The sequence below is a fragment of the Candoia aspera genome, chromosome 11 (assembly GCF_035149785.1).
Source record: "Candoia aspera isolate rCanAsp1 chromosome 11, rCanAsp1.hap2, whole genome shotgun sequence".
Taxonomy (NCBI): domain Eukaryota; kingdom Metazoa; phylum Chordata; class Lepidosauria; order Squamata; family Boidae; genus Candoia; species Candoia aspera.
This window is the reverse complement of record NC_086163.1, coordinates 22,342,498-22,359,091: the sequence shown is the minus strand read 5'-3', so window position 1 is coordinate 22,359,091 and position 16,594 is coordinate 22,342,498. Positions and strand designations below refer to the sequence as shown.

The 16,594-nt window shown below is 40.8% G+C and overlaps 1 protein-coding gene across 5 annotated transcripts in view; it reads right to left on the bottom strand.

The window, feature by feature from the left end:
* Positions 1 to 3,425: 3,425 nt before the first annotated feature.
* The window catches only part of USP10 (ubiquitin specific peptidase 10), a 33,342-nt gene continuing 20,173 nt past the window's right edge, over positions 3,426 to 16,594 (bottom strand). For all 5 annotated transcript variants that reach the window (XM_063313057.1, XM_063313058.1, XM_063313060.1 and 2 more), the window contains exons 9-14: positions 15,824 to 15,923; positions 14,539 to 14,710; positions 9,301 to 9,466; positions 6,562 to 6,706; positions 5,421 to 5,486; positions 3,426 to 4,554 (exon numbers count right to left, since the gene is read on the bottom strand). In XM_063313057.1, coding sequence (XP_063169127.1) covers positions 4,367 to 4,554; positions 5,421 to 5,486; positions 6,562 to 6,706; positions 9,301 to 9,466; positions 14,539 to 14,710; positions 15,824 to 15,923 — 837 coding nt within the window. In that variant the 3' untranslated portion in view covers positions 3,426 to 4,366. The remainder of the gene's footprint in view (positions 4,555 to 5,420; positions 5,487 to 6,561; positions 6,707 to 9,300; positions 9,467 to 14,538; positions 14,711 to 15,823; positions 15,924 to 16,594) is intronic.

Sequence of the window (16,594 nt, the reverse complement as noted above, 5' to 3'; positions counted from 1 at the left end):
CAGCCTGCATCAAGGAGTCTTATTAAAAACAAAGATAGCAATTAAACCGCAAAGAGGTAATAGAGAACATACTTTGCTATTAGCAGAGCAGATATTGCAAATGAAACATTGAACTTACTCTTTCCTAATGTGTACAATTCTTTCGTGAATAGAAGGAATTTTGGAGACATAAAAACCTTAGGATAATCATTTACCTGGATTTTGCAAATACATGTTTTGAAAAATGATTTTAGCAATAGCCACAACACAGAAAACTGGACAAATGCTCGACGTTTGCTTTGATGGAATCTGAATGAAATAGCAGGTGAAGGAGCTGTGGTGGACAGAGCATTAAAAAGGTGAAAAAGGTGGGAAAAATTCCTTGCTAAGATTCATTCGGGAAGAGGCTGGAAACAAATCTATCACTGGCGTGATTCCTTTCTACAGATTGAAGCTATGGCCCCAGCTTGATGTAGTTCTCTTGTTTCTGGCTTACCATGATGTCCCACTAGGATTAATGAATACTCTGAGGTTTGTTTTAGGGCAGTAAAACCAGTTTGGAACCATGCTGTTGGATTGTCTGCAACTGTGGTTTAGAGTGACATGCAACTGGAGACACACAGCCTGTGGTTTCCTGGCTTACGCTGGGTTTTTCTTCTTCCTCCTCCTCCTCCTCCTCCTCCGGAACACATCATCCTAGATATGGTTTGGGAGTTTTTTCCGGAAGTAAATCTTTCTGAAGTGGTTTCCCATCCCTAATTTTCTGTATTCTGTCCAAGACTTTCTAACCAACACCCAGAGGTTCAAAAGGAGAGCAACTGAGAGGGGACATCTATCTCATCAACCATGCTTTGTTGAATATGACAAAATTGGCTGGATTTAGAGCACGCTAAGCCTATGGTTGGAATTGGATTTATGGCATCACACAGGAATCCAGCCTTTAGAAGAGTTGGTGAACGTGGCATGGCACCCCGGCTTCTTCTGGTGAGGTGGCACTGGGAACGCATTAGCTAGGGCTCTAGCATTGCCACATCAGTTTTGGAACCCAGATTTAAGACGCTGAGCTGTCAGTGGCAGGGGTCCAATCAAAACTTTCTGCTCCCAAAGCTGCCATAATCTAGAGTCTACGTAAGAATGGTCATTTCTCACTGGCACCTGTTCTTTCACACCCATCCTGAAGCCTTTTAGCATGGATTCCTACAATGTGGTGCATGTCTCGCTGGATCCTGGGTTGAAACTGGGAATTTCTCTATGGACAGTCTTGGAAGGCAATTCGGAAAGGATTGGACAATGCTAACTGGCAAAATAATGTGGCCCCTTTGCTCCCCCCAACCAGCTCCAGCTCTACAGCCCAAACACTTTTAATAGCAAACAGAGGCTTTCTCCACAAGTTTTAATGGTGCATAGAAGTCTCTTCAGAAGTTCCCAGTACAACTCAAGGGAAGGGCCAGTTGAGGCTATGAGATGCCACCTTGGTAAGCCAAGCCAAGCCAACACAAGATGACCTGTGCTCACTCTCCCCGCTAATTGACACATGGTACATAACGCAACAGCACACTTACTGGTGACATGGCCCCCAGACCCTTTCTGGATAGGTTCAAAATGGGCTGCTTCTTTCCCAGAAGACCTCATCTGGTAGTTAAGACCAGTTTGGGAGGATCTCCTTGGATTCCCACCAACTCCAATGGGCCTTTGAAATGAAGAAAGTTCTCCTCCTTTCTCCCATAAGCTTTTTGTCTTTTACAGCACCAGGCAAGTCCAAGCTTTTTAAGGGGGAAAAGTCTGGTTTATATTATATTTTATAGCTCTGTGGATGTCTTGTTTATTGCAACTGTTATGACCCAATGTTTTAAAAGGGCACTTATTTTATTCTAAACTGCTCAGGGGCCATTAAATTCTGAAAGCAACAGATCCCGCTGCCAAGGCAAAGCAAGGACATCCCATGGCCAGCTCTCCAGCTGCAGTATCTGTCTAGTGACTGTACAGTATCTTTCAACGCAGGCCAAGGAGAAGGGGAAGGGAAGCTCTTTGCGCTGCCTTGATGTCCACTTAAATCCCAACCTTCTATAGGGCTAAACTAGCTGAAGTCAGGGCAAATAATATGTGCCAACTGTCTCCAAGAATGGGCATATCTCTGGAGGGAGGGGAAATGCTAAATCACATCAGGTCTGAATTCTCAAAAATCACCCATCCCACATTGTATTTTCTCTCAGCAGGGAGTTCCTAACTGGTCCAAAGGACACGTTGCATACTCACAGATGTTCTGGCAGATGGACTTCAAATTTCCAAAGTCCGTGAAGAAGAACCAACACAATTCAACTGTGCAAGAAGATCTGAAGCCATTGTGCCTCTTCCAAAGATACTATGTGCCTGCTAATTCTTCTGTTCACTCATTAAAGCTATCCTCACCACAAGCAAGATGTGGAATGGAGGTGGTACTTGGCTTTTGGCAAAGTGTAACATGGATTTGTGGAGACAATGATTCTCCCACTACTTTCCCAAAATAATACACCAAGCCTAGTGGCTAAAGTTCTGTTTGGTGTCATAATATCAGAAAAATGTACACATGTGTGGGCTAGATGGCAGGTCTAAGAGCCCCATGCTCTAGAACATGCTTTCCTTGGAGATACCTTTGGTCTGTTCCCTGCTTGCATTTCATCAGATTCTTATTCCACCGTGCCTTTGGCTCCAGTTGTAGTATATTTGTAATTAAATTGATACTGTTGCTCCTTCTGATTTATCCCTTGTTGTTCACTGTCCAAGTCTTGACTGGGGCAGTCCAGAGATTATTTAAGTAAGTAAGTAGGTTTAAACCATCTGCGGGGAGGGAGGATGGGAAGGAGAGGCAACCTTAAAACATGTCAGCATTATAAAAGAAGATACCAGCTTATATCCTTACTTATGTACAGTATCTTTTCCCAGCATACCTACTATAATCACCTGTATCACACAATCTCAAAATAGAATATAACCTCATTAAATTTATCATTAAGAAGCCAGAATCCTGACTTCTTAACACAAATGGATGAGCCACACTGGATGAAGCCAAAGGTTTATCTTATTTCCATGTACAGCCATTTGTGAAATCTACAAGGCAGATCACATCCTGCCTGCTCCCTAAAACCTAGAGTTCAGTGGCACTCCGTCTCTGAACATCCCTTTTCATTATCAGGGCACCTCAACACACATAAAAAATGGGTGGAGCGTCAATTGCACTGTCTTGGCTTTTTTATCATATCCTTTGGACACCCCTGGAGCATCTGATATGGAAAGATTTGATCTTCCTGAATGTGTCCAATCACTTTTCTCAAGTGATGGAGCACTAAGTGCATTTCTTTGTATTTAGTTTACAAAAGATTAGTCTTCATTTCAGCTTCCTCCCGTTCTAACTTTCTATTGTTTCTAGCCGATCCCTTTTCCCCAAAGAACACTCTTAAAGCTTTAAACCAACTTTGTGACTTTTTTTTTATTGATGGGCGACAACTTTATACTCCTAGATATCACTACACTGTGTACACTTAGGAACTCAACATTATAGGAGAGCAGACAGCAAAATTAAACAAAGCAGACTAAAAGAAATATCAACCTTCATTATTTTGCCCATTTTTTTTGTTTTAAAATTCCATGTACACAGAAGCATAAATGCAGTTTTGAAATCTCTTAATAGCAATAAAGTTACAATCACCCATCTATATAGACTAACATTTTTAACTCCAAGTATTTTGATCTGCAATGTGTACTTAAGCAGTTTTTCATCGCACAATTATTAAAATGTGTATTTTTTTCATATCAGAAACCAGCAACTCTGTATATTATACTTTTTTTACGAGTATTTCTTTTTTTCTTTTTCTTTTTTTTAAGGAGAAACTTTTTTCCTTGATAGACACTGGCTGATTTTTACCATTTATCAAAAAACTAACAGGAGAGGATGTAGAAGGGTGGGTCTCTTTTTTTTTAAAGATTTTTTTTTAAAGTAAAGATAAAACATTTTCACAGAAATCTACAAATTCGGTTGCTGGTGCAAGGCTGTTTCTATTATGCAATTAGAAAGTGGGAATCAGTTGCAAATCCCATTTTAATCTCTTAGGACTTAGCATTAGCGCCAAAAAACAAACAAACAAACAACCCTCTGTGTGATTTACAAGACTTGAGTCGTTTAAGCCCCAAAGACTTCATTCTGCAAAGTCAATAAGCAACACCAACTGGGCTGTCCACACCCACCCCCCAAAGAAAGTCTTCTCTTTCCCTCTATTCAACAGTTGCAAAAGGGCAGGAAAGGAGAAAGGTTGACTCTGAAGAGCACTGAAGAGGGAAAGGAAGGGAGAAAGAGAGAGTTGGCGTTCTAGAAAGCAGATAATCTGGCAAACACAGCAGAAAATGGGAGGTTTCAAAGCAGGTCAACTCGACGATAGTAGAGGAGGTAGGCTGTGCGCTCGGCAGACGGTTTTACCACTTGGTGTTGGGTAATTACTTTGACAGCTTGGTCATCTATGCGCAACCAGCCATTAAGACCAATCTGGAAGACATCTGTGGTATAGTGTCCACCAGTTGCACTGTTTCCATGATGGTAGACAACTGCCAAGAGATTAAATAAAAACAATTGCTAATGAGAAATGGGCAGGCAAAGCTGGACCAACAAGTTGCAAAAACAGCCAGTTTGACTAAAGGCTGGTCCATTTCTGCAACCACTTCAGCGGGTTTATATGGAAGACTTCCAGAAACAGCAGCCTGACTATTAACCCTCACCACTCCCAAACCTGGCATGAGCCAGAAGATTTCAAGAAGTGACCAGGGATGCACTGAGACATGTAAGAGCCACATCTTGCATCTTCTTCCTCTTCTGCCAAGTGAAATAAATCCTAATCTCTCCCTGAAGTTTCCTTTGTGTTTGCTACAAGACTAGGGAAAACCACGATGATTTCATTAACTCATGTGGTGATTTTAGAGTGTTAGAAATGCAGGAAAAAAATCTTATCATCACTTGCTTGGATAAGCCACCTCCCAAACAAGGAAGCATCATCCTTCTTTCAAACGATCAGCTTGGAGAGTTTGAGAGAGATGACAGACATTTTTTTGTAGCGGCTGTGCAATCACCCGATTTGTGCAAAAAAGAAAGGATTACAAATTTTAGAAATATCCTCCTCCCTGAACCCTAACCCAAGCAACCATCTCTCACAATCCATAGCCATGCCTCTCTTGACATAAGTTCGAAGTTCCAACATTACATTTTGCCACCACAAATGGGGAGTCTAGAGTGATTTAGTTAGTTTCCTTGAGTTACAGAATAGGATCTGATTTAAGAACTTGAGTTTAGGTCCTATAAGTTCACCACTCCACAGGCTTCTGCTTATACAATAGCCAACTACTTTAAATATAGGAGGGGAAAGAAGCCAGAATGAATTCTTTCAAAATTCTTTACCCAGAGAGGTAAGACCACATACCTGCAAAGAGCCGGTAGGTTCTTTGGCCTTTAAAAATCTTACTTTTGACTCCTGGAGACAGCAGCTCTGAAACGGCAAACAAAGCATGCTGCGAATTACCACTTTTGGAATTATCAAAAAACAGCCTGGTTTTTCTTTTTCACGTGCAATCAAGCAAGGAAGGAAGGGGAGTGAGCCCAACAAAAGTATCAAGAGGACATTGGCTCTTCTATTCTGCTGTGATGAATTGCCCAGGAAATACAGCAATTCTTTCAAGATGTGTAGCTGTTCTGCACTTGAGAGAAGGGATAACAAGCACTCCCGGCTTGCCCTGCCTGCCCCATAAAATCACAATCCAGAAGGGTTTGGTTTCAGCCAAAATTCAGACAAGCAAAAGATTTGGGATTTATTTCAATGCAAAACAATTAGATGGTTGTCTCAGGTCTGAAATTTTTGTTTTTGTTTTATGCACACCTTTGGAAACCACCTAATTTGGGGTACACTTTAGTAATACAACTTGGGAAGCACATGGAGACTGTGGCCTGCTCACCTTTGAGCTAGAATCTTCCTCCCCCTCTCCCACACACTTATTATTAATAATAATCAAATTCGTCACCACCCATCTCCTCCCACCGGAGGGACTCAGGGCAGTTTACAACAAAATAATAAAAAAACAATAAATATATAATAAAATTCCAATATAAAATGTACTATAGAAGAATTTCACAAAGCTACTAAATATAAATAAAATCCATGGCTGTGGTCTCATTCAGTCCTTGCGCAGGAGGGGCACTTCAAGGCACTAGCCAACCCCAAGTGTGACTATTCTCCTCCCTGCCCCAAGCCTGGTGGCAGAGCCCAGTCTTCAACTTCCTCTGGAAGGCCAGGAGCGATATAATATAGAAGGTGCCAAAAGTTTAAAGCTGATTATTAGTCACACTACTCAGGAAACACTAAAAATTATGCTTGTCGAAACAGCACAATTAAAACGCTGCAGCGCTTTTATCATGATGACAAAGAATTTTTCAACAGCAGAGGTACAATAACCATGGAACTTGTTTTATGAGAAACATTTAGAAATAAAGATAGAGACTGGGCATTTAAAAAAAAAAAAAAAAGCTACACCAAAGCAGTAAATAGTTGCTCTGTTCACGAAATTCACCTTTACTTATTTCCAAGTCGACAGGATATTCAATGTTTTTTATGAGCTTCTGGCACCCCCCCGTTTTTTCATAGACAAATCGCTTGAGGTGTAGAACAAGAACAGGAGGGAGCTCTTCCAATGTTACTCTTCGACTGATCTCTACCTGGCAGAGAGAAAGCGGACTTGTAACTGAACGTCCATTTCCACTGATGCAGTTGTTAAAATCAGTCCGACTGTTAGACGATACTTTAAAGTGTTACAATTATTATACTGATGGATTACAAAGCTGTTTATATCCTTGTTGATCCTTAGGTTGCTATATACTGCCCTTAATGATTGGGGTGGGCTACAAACATGGCAAAATAAATAAATAAGGAAGCAAGCTCAGTTTGACATTTTTATACAGGTTTTAAAAACAAAACGAAAGGAAGCCTTCAGAAAGGAGAAAGGAAGAGAAGCAAAATGTACGCCCCTCCAAAAAATACATAAATTTCAAGCTTCCCCATTTACAAATAAAAACAGCACGTACCCTTCTCAAATTTTTCAGGTTCCTTAGCTAGAATCATACTTGTGCTGTACAACCTTTTTGCAACAACCGTCTAAAGAAAATTTAGGATGAAATTATGGATAACTCCCTTGAAATATCATCCAAGACTTGTCAAACGGGGGGAAAAAAAGGTTATAGACATTCTGAATCTAAACTGAGTTCAGAAATTGAGGCCAGCTGGTAAGCTTCCAAATCAGGACAAAGCAAGTTGTATTCCAGATTGTCCAGGATTGAAATAGTACCTTAAAGCGTGCAATTAGCCTCATTTTCATACAGAATCACTCTTCCTGACACTGGCTAAAAATTCATCACTGAGTCAGCTTATGGGGATTGGTTCTGTATTATATCCAGGACATTACATGTGTGACCTTAAAACTATTTAATTAGTACATGTTAAGAAATGCTACAAAGTACAAGAGATAAAAGACATAATGTTCATGGTCTTTTAAAGATTTTTTTTTTAAATGATTATGAGATTTGTCCTCCCCTCTCAGACTGGACACTAACATATAAATCAGACTAGACTAGCACCTTAAGTGAACACCCACTTTTCTAGAAGCCATAATTGAAACATTTGAGTTTACAAATAAGAGAGAAGACTAAAACCACATATGTACCAAAACCCGAGAGCGAGTGCCAGGCCAAGCAAAATGTAGGTGGTAAACCCAAAGGGGTTGGAGGATTTCTTCCCATACAAGGAGGCCTCTCAGGCAACCAAGGGGATGTTCTCCCACCACCACTCCCACACATGTCAGACGTAAAATCCAGACAGGCTGTGTATGCCCACACATAAGTTTGCAAGGCAACACACTTCTCGCTCCAGTTTTTCCAGGCGGCATCCCCCCACTCCTGAATGCTTAAACAGTGTGGAAATGCCAACTCTTTTCTAGCATGTGGTGCATCGCTCTGTTTACAAAGATTTCCTGTGCTTCCTGCATTAAGACTTCTTTTAAAAAAATGATTATATTAATATTCCAACCTGCAGCAGTGGAAAAATACCATTGGACCTATAACAGTTCTATAAATGGTGCATTAATTTTATTAACAAAAATATGAAAGAAGTGGTACATTTAATTTGCTGGTTGATGCAAGGGGTTTCAGCAATACATTTCTAAGTCAAGAATAGTAAGCTTTGGGCCTCTTCACCAGATTACCGTCTACACAGACAACCACTGACATTAAAGAAAAAGCAACAGAATCAGCATTGTTTAGAAGAAAGAACACAGGATTCGTATTTCAGCCAGGGGAGAAAACTGTAGCTTTCTGATACCAAAAGGCCATCAGACAACGTGTTATGTGGTCTGCAAATGTCCATGGTGCACTGCCCTACTTATAAGGCATTAGCTGACCCTTTTCTGACAACATGCATGAGGTATCAGCTTGAGCAAGTTTCAAACATGAATATAAGAATACATAAAATGGGCTGCAAGGTTATTTGAAGTCAAGCTCTGTTCCCAGAACATATGTGGATATTTGCCAATACTCCCTTGCCAGTGGTGGCCATCTTAAAACGGCGTTCCGAGTCGTCGTGCTGGCCACATGACCCGGAAGTGTCTATGACAACGCCGGCTCCATGGCTTAGAAACGGAGATGAGCACCGCCCCCTAGAGTCGGACACGACTGGACTTTACGTCAAGGGAAACCTTTACCTTTACTACCCTTGCCAGTGGTGGCCATCTTAAAACTGGGGCACAGTTTATTTGACAAGTTTTTATTAAGATGGAGAGAGGAATTCTGGCTCCCACGCTCTGATGCTTAGACCCACAGAAAAGGTCCCATTCAGTTTCATGTTGATTCTGCATCAATGAAAATGCATCACAGCCTCATGGGCTAAGACTGAGCTATATGAACTTGCAGGCCCTTCAGAAGTTTGTAACTTCAATGTCTGGAGAGGGCTCTAGCAAGACACAGTCTGGCAAATGGAACGGAGAGGAAACTGTTTTACATTTGGAGGATCAAATCCCTGGCATCTCTGAATTCCAGCAGCAGTCTTGGGGGAACTTGCTGCCTGCTGAAGTAATGTTTCTTTAAGCATGATTTTATGTTGCGCCAATAATTTGACTAGAAACAGTATGCAATACTGACCAAGATAAGCAAATATTTCAATTCAGCACAATGCCATCAGGGCGTATCTGGCCAGAGAGAACAGCAGCATCTTGATTAAATGTTGAATTTGACTGCAAGGATTCTACTATCCAGAAAGCACATACCTCTTGCTTAGTTTTTGTGGTATACCCCTGGACAGACTCTCTTGCCACCAAGCTTTCTAGGGCATCCTGAACAGTACGTATCTTATCAGACTGGATATCCAACTGCAGAGTGAAAAATGGCTGCAGAGTTGCAGATTCTTTTGAACTCTGTTGGTAAACCACAGACCTAAAGAAATGAAGAAGAGTTAAGAGTTGAGTTTCTGAAAGCTATTTAATTATTTAATCCTTGAAAGACTGGTAACCATCCACATTTATTCCTGTTTCTCCAAAAATACAGTGCGATGCACGTTAAAATGACTTGTAACTGAAGCTACCCCAAAGCCGCTAAGTGATACAAACACAACTGGAACAGCTGTTAGAACTAACACAATAATTGGCTTTTCTATCTGGAAAGTCAAAATCTTTGGATTCATGGAAAGATGAAGTAAGACTTAATGCGCCTGTTACAAGAAATGGGATGGAAAAAATGGGAAGTTTGTCACTTGCTGACTATGAAGACTGCCACTTCCTGCCTCCCCCTCCTCTGTAAAACTATAATTAAGAGGGAATAGAAACTATCTACATTCGGAGATCTCCATTCTTCAAACCTAATCGCTATTTCTGATTTATAGTCTATCAAAATATTTCAGTGTATCCAGATCCTCATGCTGAATGTGCTTATGTTCATGCATTAAATGCCAAACATGAAAGTTTGAATAAAACCAAGGTAATCCAGTTCAATAAAGTCCAGTGTCCCTTTAACGCTGACACACAGCCACCTTTCACACAGTGGCATCTTTATTTCATGGTAAGAAGCAACTCTTTCTTGGTTCACGTGAAGCCCTCATAAATGGCACAGCTACTGTTTTTAAGAGGCGACTTGCTCTACCCATTCAGTTACATTAGTGTCCTCTTTGTGACACTTTTACATCAAGAACTGACAGGTTATTTATTCAGGCAGAATAGGGTTCATCAGCCTTGAAAAGCAGAGAAGCTGCAGCTGTTTCAAATCAGACTGTGTTGACACTTACGAGAGCTCAGGTTTTAAATTAGCATTTCAAGAGATGTTTCCACAAAGCACAAATAAGGGGTCATCAAAACCTGCAGTGCCCGTGGTGTGTCATACAGGTGGAACTCACTTCAGTGCTTCTTTAAATTTTGATACATTTCAAACGAAGCCAAGACACCATTTCACAGAACTGGAATTATTACTTTTCTTTAGTTAGAGGACTGACCTGACACCTCAACTTCAAAAAACAGAAATAAAGTCATCCCTCCCTACCAACCTAGTTCTGTGCCTCTCTTTAAAAATCTGCAAATCTGTGGACTCACCCTGGAGAGCATACAGGAGCTGCAACTGGTGTAGACTGTGGCTGCCATTACGGTGTTTACAGGAGTCTCTTTTTCAGAGCATATTACTCTAAGATGGTTTCTACCTTCAGTGTAAAATGCTGCCCATTTCTCTGCATGAAAGGGTTTGGGCCCAAGAGGTCTATGGAATCAACTTTAAATTCTTACAAGTTTCCACCTGTCCTCTTGAGGTCACCAGGCCAGTTCTGCTCCATATTCTACTGTCATCTAAAGTATGGCTGATGGCAAAAAGTCTTCTTGACAGATTCTAGAGCTTCCTCCCTTGGGAGGTTGATCTGGAAATTTAATTTTGCATTTAAGCAATTAGTAAAGGTAGCACTGTGTGGTGTGACCTTTAACAGGTGAAGATTTACTGTGTGTTCTTACAGATGCTGGGTATTCTGTTCATTCTATGTGGCTTGAATTCTATTATATAGCTGTTACTTAAAATGTAGCTATAGCCTGACAGCCAGTGAGTAAGATGCTAAGAATTTGGTTGCAGATCCCTAGAATTCCCACTCAGTGAATTACAATTTTCAGTTTTATAAAGACAGATCACTGTCTTTATAGAGCAAATATGCCCTAAAAGAGACAGTGGAAATGATGAAAGGGGAGGAGATCAGGCAGACAGACATACATTGTTGTTGCTGTTGTTTAAACACACAAAAATCAAAATTTGGGCTTCAAACTGCAGGTTAAAAATGTATTCAAGGTTTGCAAAGCTTTAAGGCAAATGCTACAAAATGTGCATCGGCAGCACACTATCATAAGCCAACTGTTATTAAAGAAAATAAGAAACAGCTTCTCCTGCTGAGTGTGACTGGCACCATCTTATGAAGAAATCCACAGAAGATACTAGTCAGAAACTTTCTTTTTTTACTAGGCTATCTGCCCAGATGTATCTTACTCAATTTTTGGCTTAAAATGAGAGAAAATGAATTAAATTCTGCGTAATTCCCCATTTTCGTCACCTGGAAGAGATTCTTACTCTATCAGTTTCTTAGGCAACAGATGAATCTGGGCTAGGACATCACCACAGACCCAGTGCCATTAACACCATGCAAAATAAAATGATTTGTCCATGACTGGTTTTTCTCTTCATATACTTGCAGCTATCAAGCAATTATGAATGATGTGGTAGCATGACAAGGAAACAGGTCCTATCAAGACAGATGCAACAGGGCCCCTAAATCAAGCCAAATTCCTGTCTCCCATGGTGAAAAGCTGAAAGGGCTCGAACTGAGGAACCAGCAGGGTGTGTACAGACTTCATGTGCGGTCTAGAACTTTGTGCAGAGGACATCCATCCTCTGCATAAAAGGCAGCAGGAACAGGCAATAATGCGATACTGGTAATGGGCAGGGAAGCCAGTCTGTTCTCCTCCTTCATGGTCTAAGATTTGTTTGTATGTCTGTTTTTCAGCTGTTCAAATTCAGTTAATTACACATTTTGCACAATCATCATTTTGAATCAGAACCCACTGCCAGCTAATTTTATTTGATGAGACAGAGTTCTATTACTAGGTACATGAGAGGGGACATAATCTCACAAAACCAGTCACATACACCTTCCTTTTTTGGGTATGTTTTCTATGCCAAAACTAAGATTACAAGGTCACCACAGAAAAAGACTTCTCAGACTGTGCTGTTGGAAGGGATAGCCCCCACAAAGCAACACACAAATATGCATTTCAGCATTATGAAGCCATATGCATGTGTACCTCCATTTACAAGTACAATTTTCAACTGGAAAAGGGAAATTTCCCACAAATTTTGGATAGAGATACACTAACAAAAAAATCTAAAGAGGCCAAAAACTATAGAGGGGGAAGATGCTAATCCATCTTTTCTGAGAAAAACATGAAAAATGCAGCAAAAAAATAAATAATTCCTATCTCCACCACAGCTTCTCAAGAAACGCTTTCCAATATCCCTATAAGAGATCCTATTCCTGTGGTGATCTACTTTGAAGAGTGACTAGGACGGGTGTGGCAGGAGCAGACAACACACGTGGGATTAGAACTTTGTGGTTCTCTCATTTGACAAGACATTCTTTAAAAAGAAGAAAACAGGAATTCCTCTGTTTCATCTTACTTTCTTTGGATGTAAAAGAGGACACCATGCTTACCATTAATAACAGATATCAGTTTGAATATACAAAGGGCATTCTGAAAGCACACAAATCTATTTTTTCAACTGTAATTTATCATAAATGACATGGCAGTAAAGGGGGTGGTCTCAAGATGGGGATGGGTGAGCATCTATGCTCTCTGTTTTAGTCTATTTTATTTCATCTTTCAACTTGCTATTTTCATTTTTATATACTTCTAATTTACTTTTTAGAAACTGTAACACCTGGGAAGTCATCTATCTGCTTCAGCTATAACTCAGTAAAATATAAAACAGGACTCAATAGGAAAAAGGAAGAAGAGACAGCATCTACACTCCACCACACAGACCCAAGCCTTTGAAGAAGAAGAAAATGGATGAATAGACATGGCGATGAAGGCACTACCCAATGTTCTATTAATAGGAATCTCTTTAAATCATCTTTGTGTTTCCTTAAGCTACAAAATGTTGTGGACAAGCATCTCTTACAAAATAGATTCATAGATTATATTGCATAACAAGAAACATGCAGCAATAAACGTGAAAATCTATTTTGAAATAATTTCTTGGAGACAGAAATGTCTATAGATGTCTTTTTCCTGTCTGATGTTTGATCCACATTAGGGGACACTGGTTCAGATTAACAATCAGAACTTAATTTAAGCAAGTGCAGCTTTACATGTTTTTGTTTGGATTTTAATTTATACCTTACTCTGAAAAAAAATATATAGTTTTGAAGCTGCTCAGACCAAGTCACAGCCTGAAAAAAAAAAAGTTTCAGTAGCTGAAGCCAAGAGCCCCGACAGTTATACTGGTTTTCCAATTTACGGGGAATTACGAGTGAAGATACCACTTTTCCTACTTATATAAACTTGCACATTAGTCTTTCCTAAAGAGTGATCTGCAGAGAGCTGCTATACCACCTACAGCCTTTCCCAGACAGGGACAGCACTGTTACTTACTTACTTACTTACTTACTTACTTTATATCCATCCCGCCTTTCTTGTTTTTACAAATAACTCAAGGAGGTGAACATACCTAACACTCCTTCCTCCTCCTATTTTCCCCACAACAACCACCCTGTGAGATGAGTTGGACTGAGTGTGTGACTGGCCCAAGGTCACCCAGCCGGCTTTCATGCCTCAGGCAGGACTAGAACTCGCAGACTCCTGATTTCTAACCCAGCACCTTAACCACTGGACCAAACCAGCTATGTTTTCACTAGGGAGCTACCTTTGCCCTTGGCCAGAAGCTCTACCAGGCACTGACCGAACCTGCCAGGTTGCAGAATGGGGAACCTGACAATGCACACATTACAGATGTCTTCATCTCTGCACAAGAAACTACACTGGCCATCAATAAGCTCCCAAACCAGGACAAAGGTGTTGCTTTCAACGTATCCAGCCTTAAACAGCTTGACACCAAGATGGGTGATAAGGCACCTTCATACTTGCTTGATTACGAAGATTATCAGAAGAGAACCTGCTTCATGTGGCAAGATCAACAAGACTTTTGCAGGTCCAGACAGATGGGCCTTCTTTGCAGTGGTACCTGCTCTCCTGTCTGAAATTTTCCAATGCCTCCTATACAGTTTTTAGGTTCCTGTCGAAGGCCTTTATGCATGTTGGATGCACGAGTGTTTTATTTTCCCCACACCTTCTCAGTGAGTATTTTTAATTGTCTTACACTGCTGTATTGATTACTGAATTTAGAGATTTCATCATAAATCACATCAAGATGATTTTGTACGGGAAGCAATACAGAACTCTATTTGATGATGATGTAATTAAAATGCAACATACCTTATGTGCCCACCAAATATGTCTGTAATTGGCGTCTGGACAAAATCTGCCTGTCGAGTGACAGAGGATTTGTTACGTGGACCAACTTGCTCCCATTCGTCTTCACTGCCTTCACCTTGGTCTTCCTGTTCATCCTCTTCATTTACAAGCTGGGTCTCTGGGCCATTGGAAACTGTTTTTCAGAGGACAAAATACACACTGTCATCCCTACCCAGGTTCACTGCATAATGAAGGGGAGGATAGTTTTGTTCTGAAATTTATTTTCATTTTTTTATTTTCTATCCCGCCTTTATTATTTTTATAAATAACTCAAGGCGGTAAACGTAATACTCCTTCCTCCTCCTCCTTTCCCCACAACAGCAACCCTGTGAGGTGAGTTGGGCTGAGAGAGGGTGGCTGGCCGAAGGTCACCCAGCCGGCTTTCATGCCTCAGGCAGGACCAGAACTCTCAGTCTCCTGGTTTCTAGCCCGCTGCCTTAACCACTAGACCTGACCAGTTGGCTGCAAGGGACGTCAAAGAAGCTTTCTGTGCAAAATGAAGCATTGCTTCTATGCTGATTTCTCTAAACAAATGGTTTTATTCAAGGGCTACATTTCCTCAGGGATGAATGGCTGGGGATCATATGGTGGGTGAGAATGAAGCAATGGGTAGGGTCAGAGACAAATACACAATCACACACCCCCAACCCTCATCCCAAAGCCACAGAGAACAGAAAGATAAATCTTACCAGAGACTGACCTATATTTTGGGGGGTGGGGGGTGGGGGGGTTGAAATACAGCTAAGAGTGACTGAAGGCTCCATATCTTTGCACTCGAGTATGGTTACAGTTCTGGTCAAATACATCGTTAAAATTTATTTTATTTATATATAAAATTTATTCACTGCCCATCTCACTCAGAGAGAGACTCTGGGCGGCTTACATAAAAACCTATTTAAAAGATAAGCTTCTCACTTTCACCACTGTTACTTTAACCATCGTTAAAGCCTCACGTCAATACGGCGGCGAAGTGAGAAATGACAGAAAATGGTTTTGCAAACCGGTTGGAGAAGAAAGGAACTTGCCTTGACTATGAGCTGCAGTAGAGATGCACTATTTAATCTGAGTTCCTGTTTTAAGCAACTGCTTCACAGCAGAGTTAAAGAACAAACCATTAACCACAATTTATATAATCATGGTTGAAGAAACATAATGGCTACTCACGGCACGGTGTTTATGCAGCAGATATAAAATAGTTACATATAAAGTAGACTTATGCATGTTAATTGGCATTTTGAAAACGTACTTTCACTATGTGGAGATAGCAATTTCTTCAGAATCAGCATTTCCTCATGCAGGCCATTTAGAATAAATCCTAGGTACTCTTCAGCATCTTCTTGTCTACCCTGCATAAATGATTCTGCATTAGATTACTCACAGCCACTTGTTACCCAATTCCGGAAGCTGCCTAGATTTGCTTGGGACCTCGCTAACGATCCAAAGGCAACGGGTGCACACCCTACCGCCCCATCCCCCCAAACTGTATTTTAAAATGGGAAGGGGTTTTTTGCACTTCAACTCCGGAATATGTTGCTACGCCAGCCCTGCAGAGTTCCTCCATGGAACGCATATGGGTTTAAACCAAGGAGAAGGAACACACGGAGGCCTCATCCTCCTACTTATTCCACCTCCTGATTTGACGTTCAGGAGTGAAAAGCCTGTTCAGATGTTTGTACTAAGTGCAATAAAACGAACAAATTTAGAATCCATTCCATGCTTGGGAACCGTAATAAGGCAAGGCCTCCATCACAGAGAACCTGTTAGTACTTCAGAACTTGGTGCTATGCTTACATGTACCAACTGCCACAGCTTGGGTGGGGAGGCTGGGCAAACACACTGTATATAACCCTCTTCAGACCTTTTGACTGTAATAAACATTACAATGCATAACCCACTTCTTCCCCTCTGCATGTTCATTTCACATCAACTCCAGTACAGAATCGTATTTATCGGTCTAGTGAGTTTCCCTTCAGCAGTTTCATTCCAAAATAAGGGTTTTTTGACAGAGAGAGAGAGA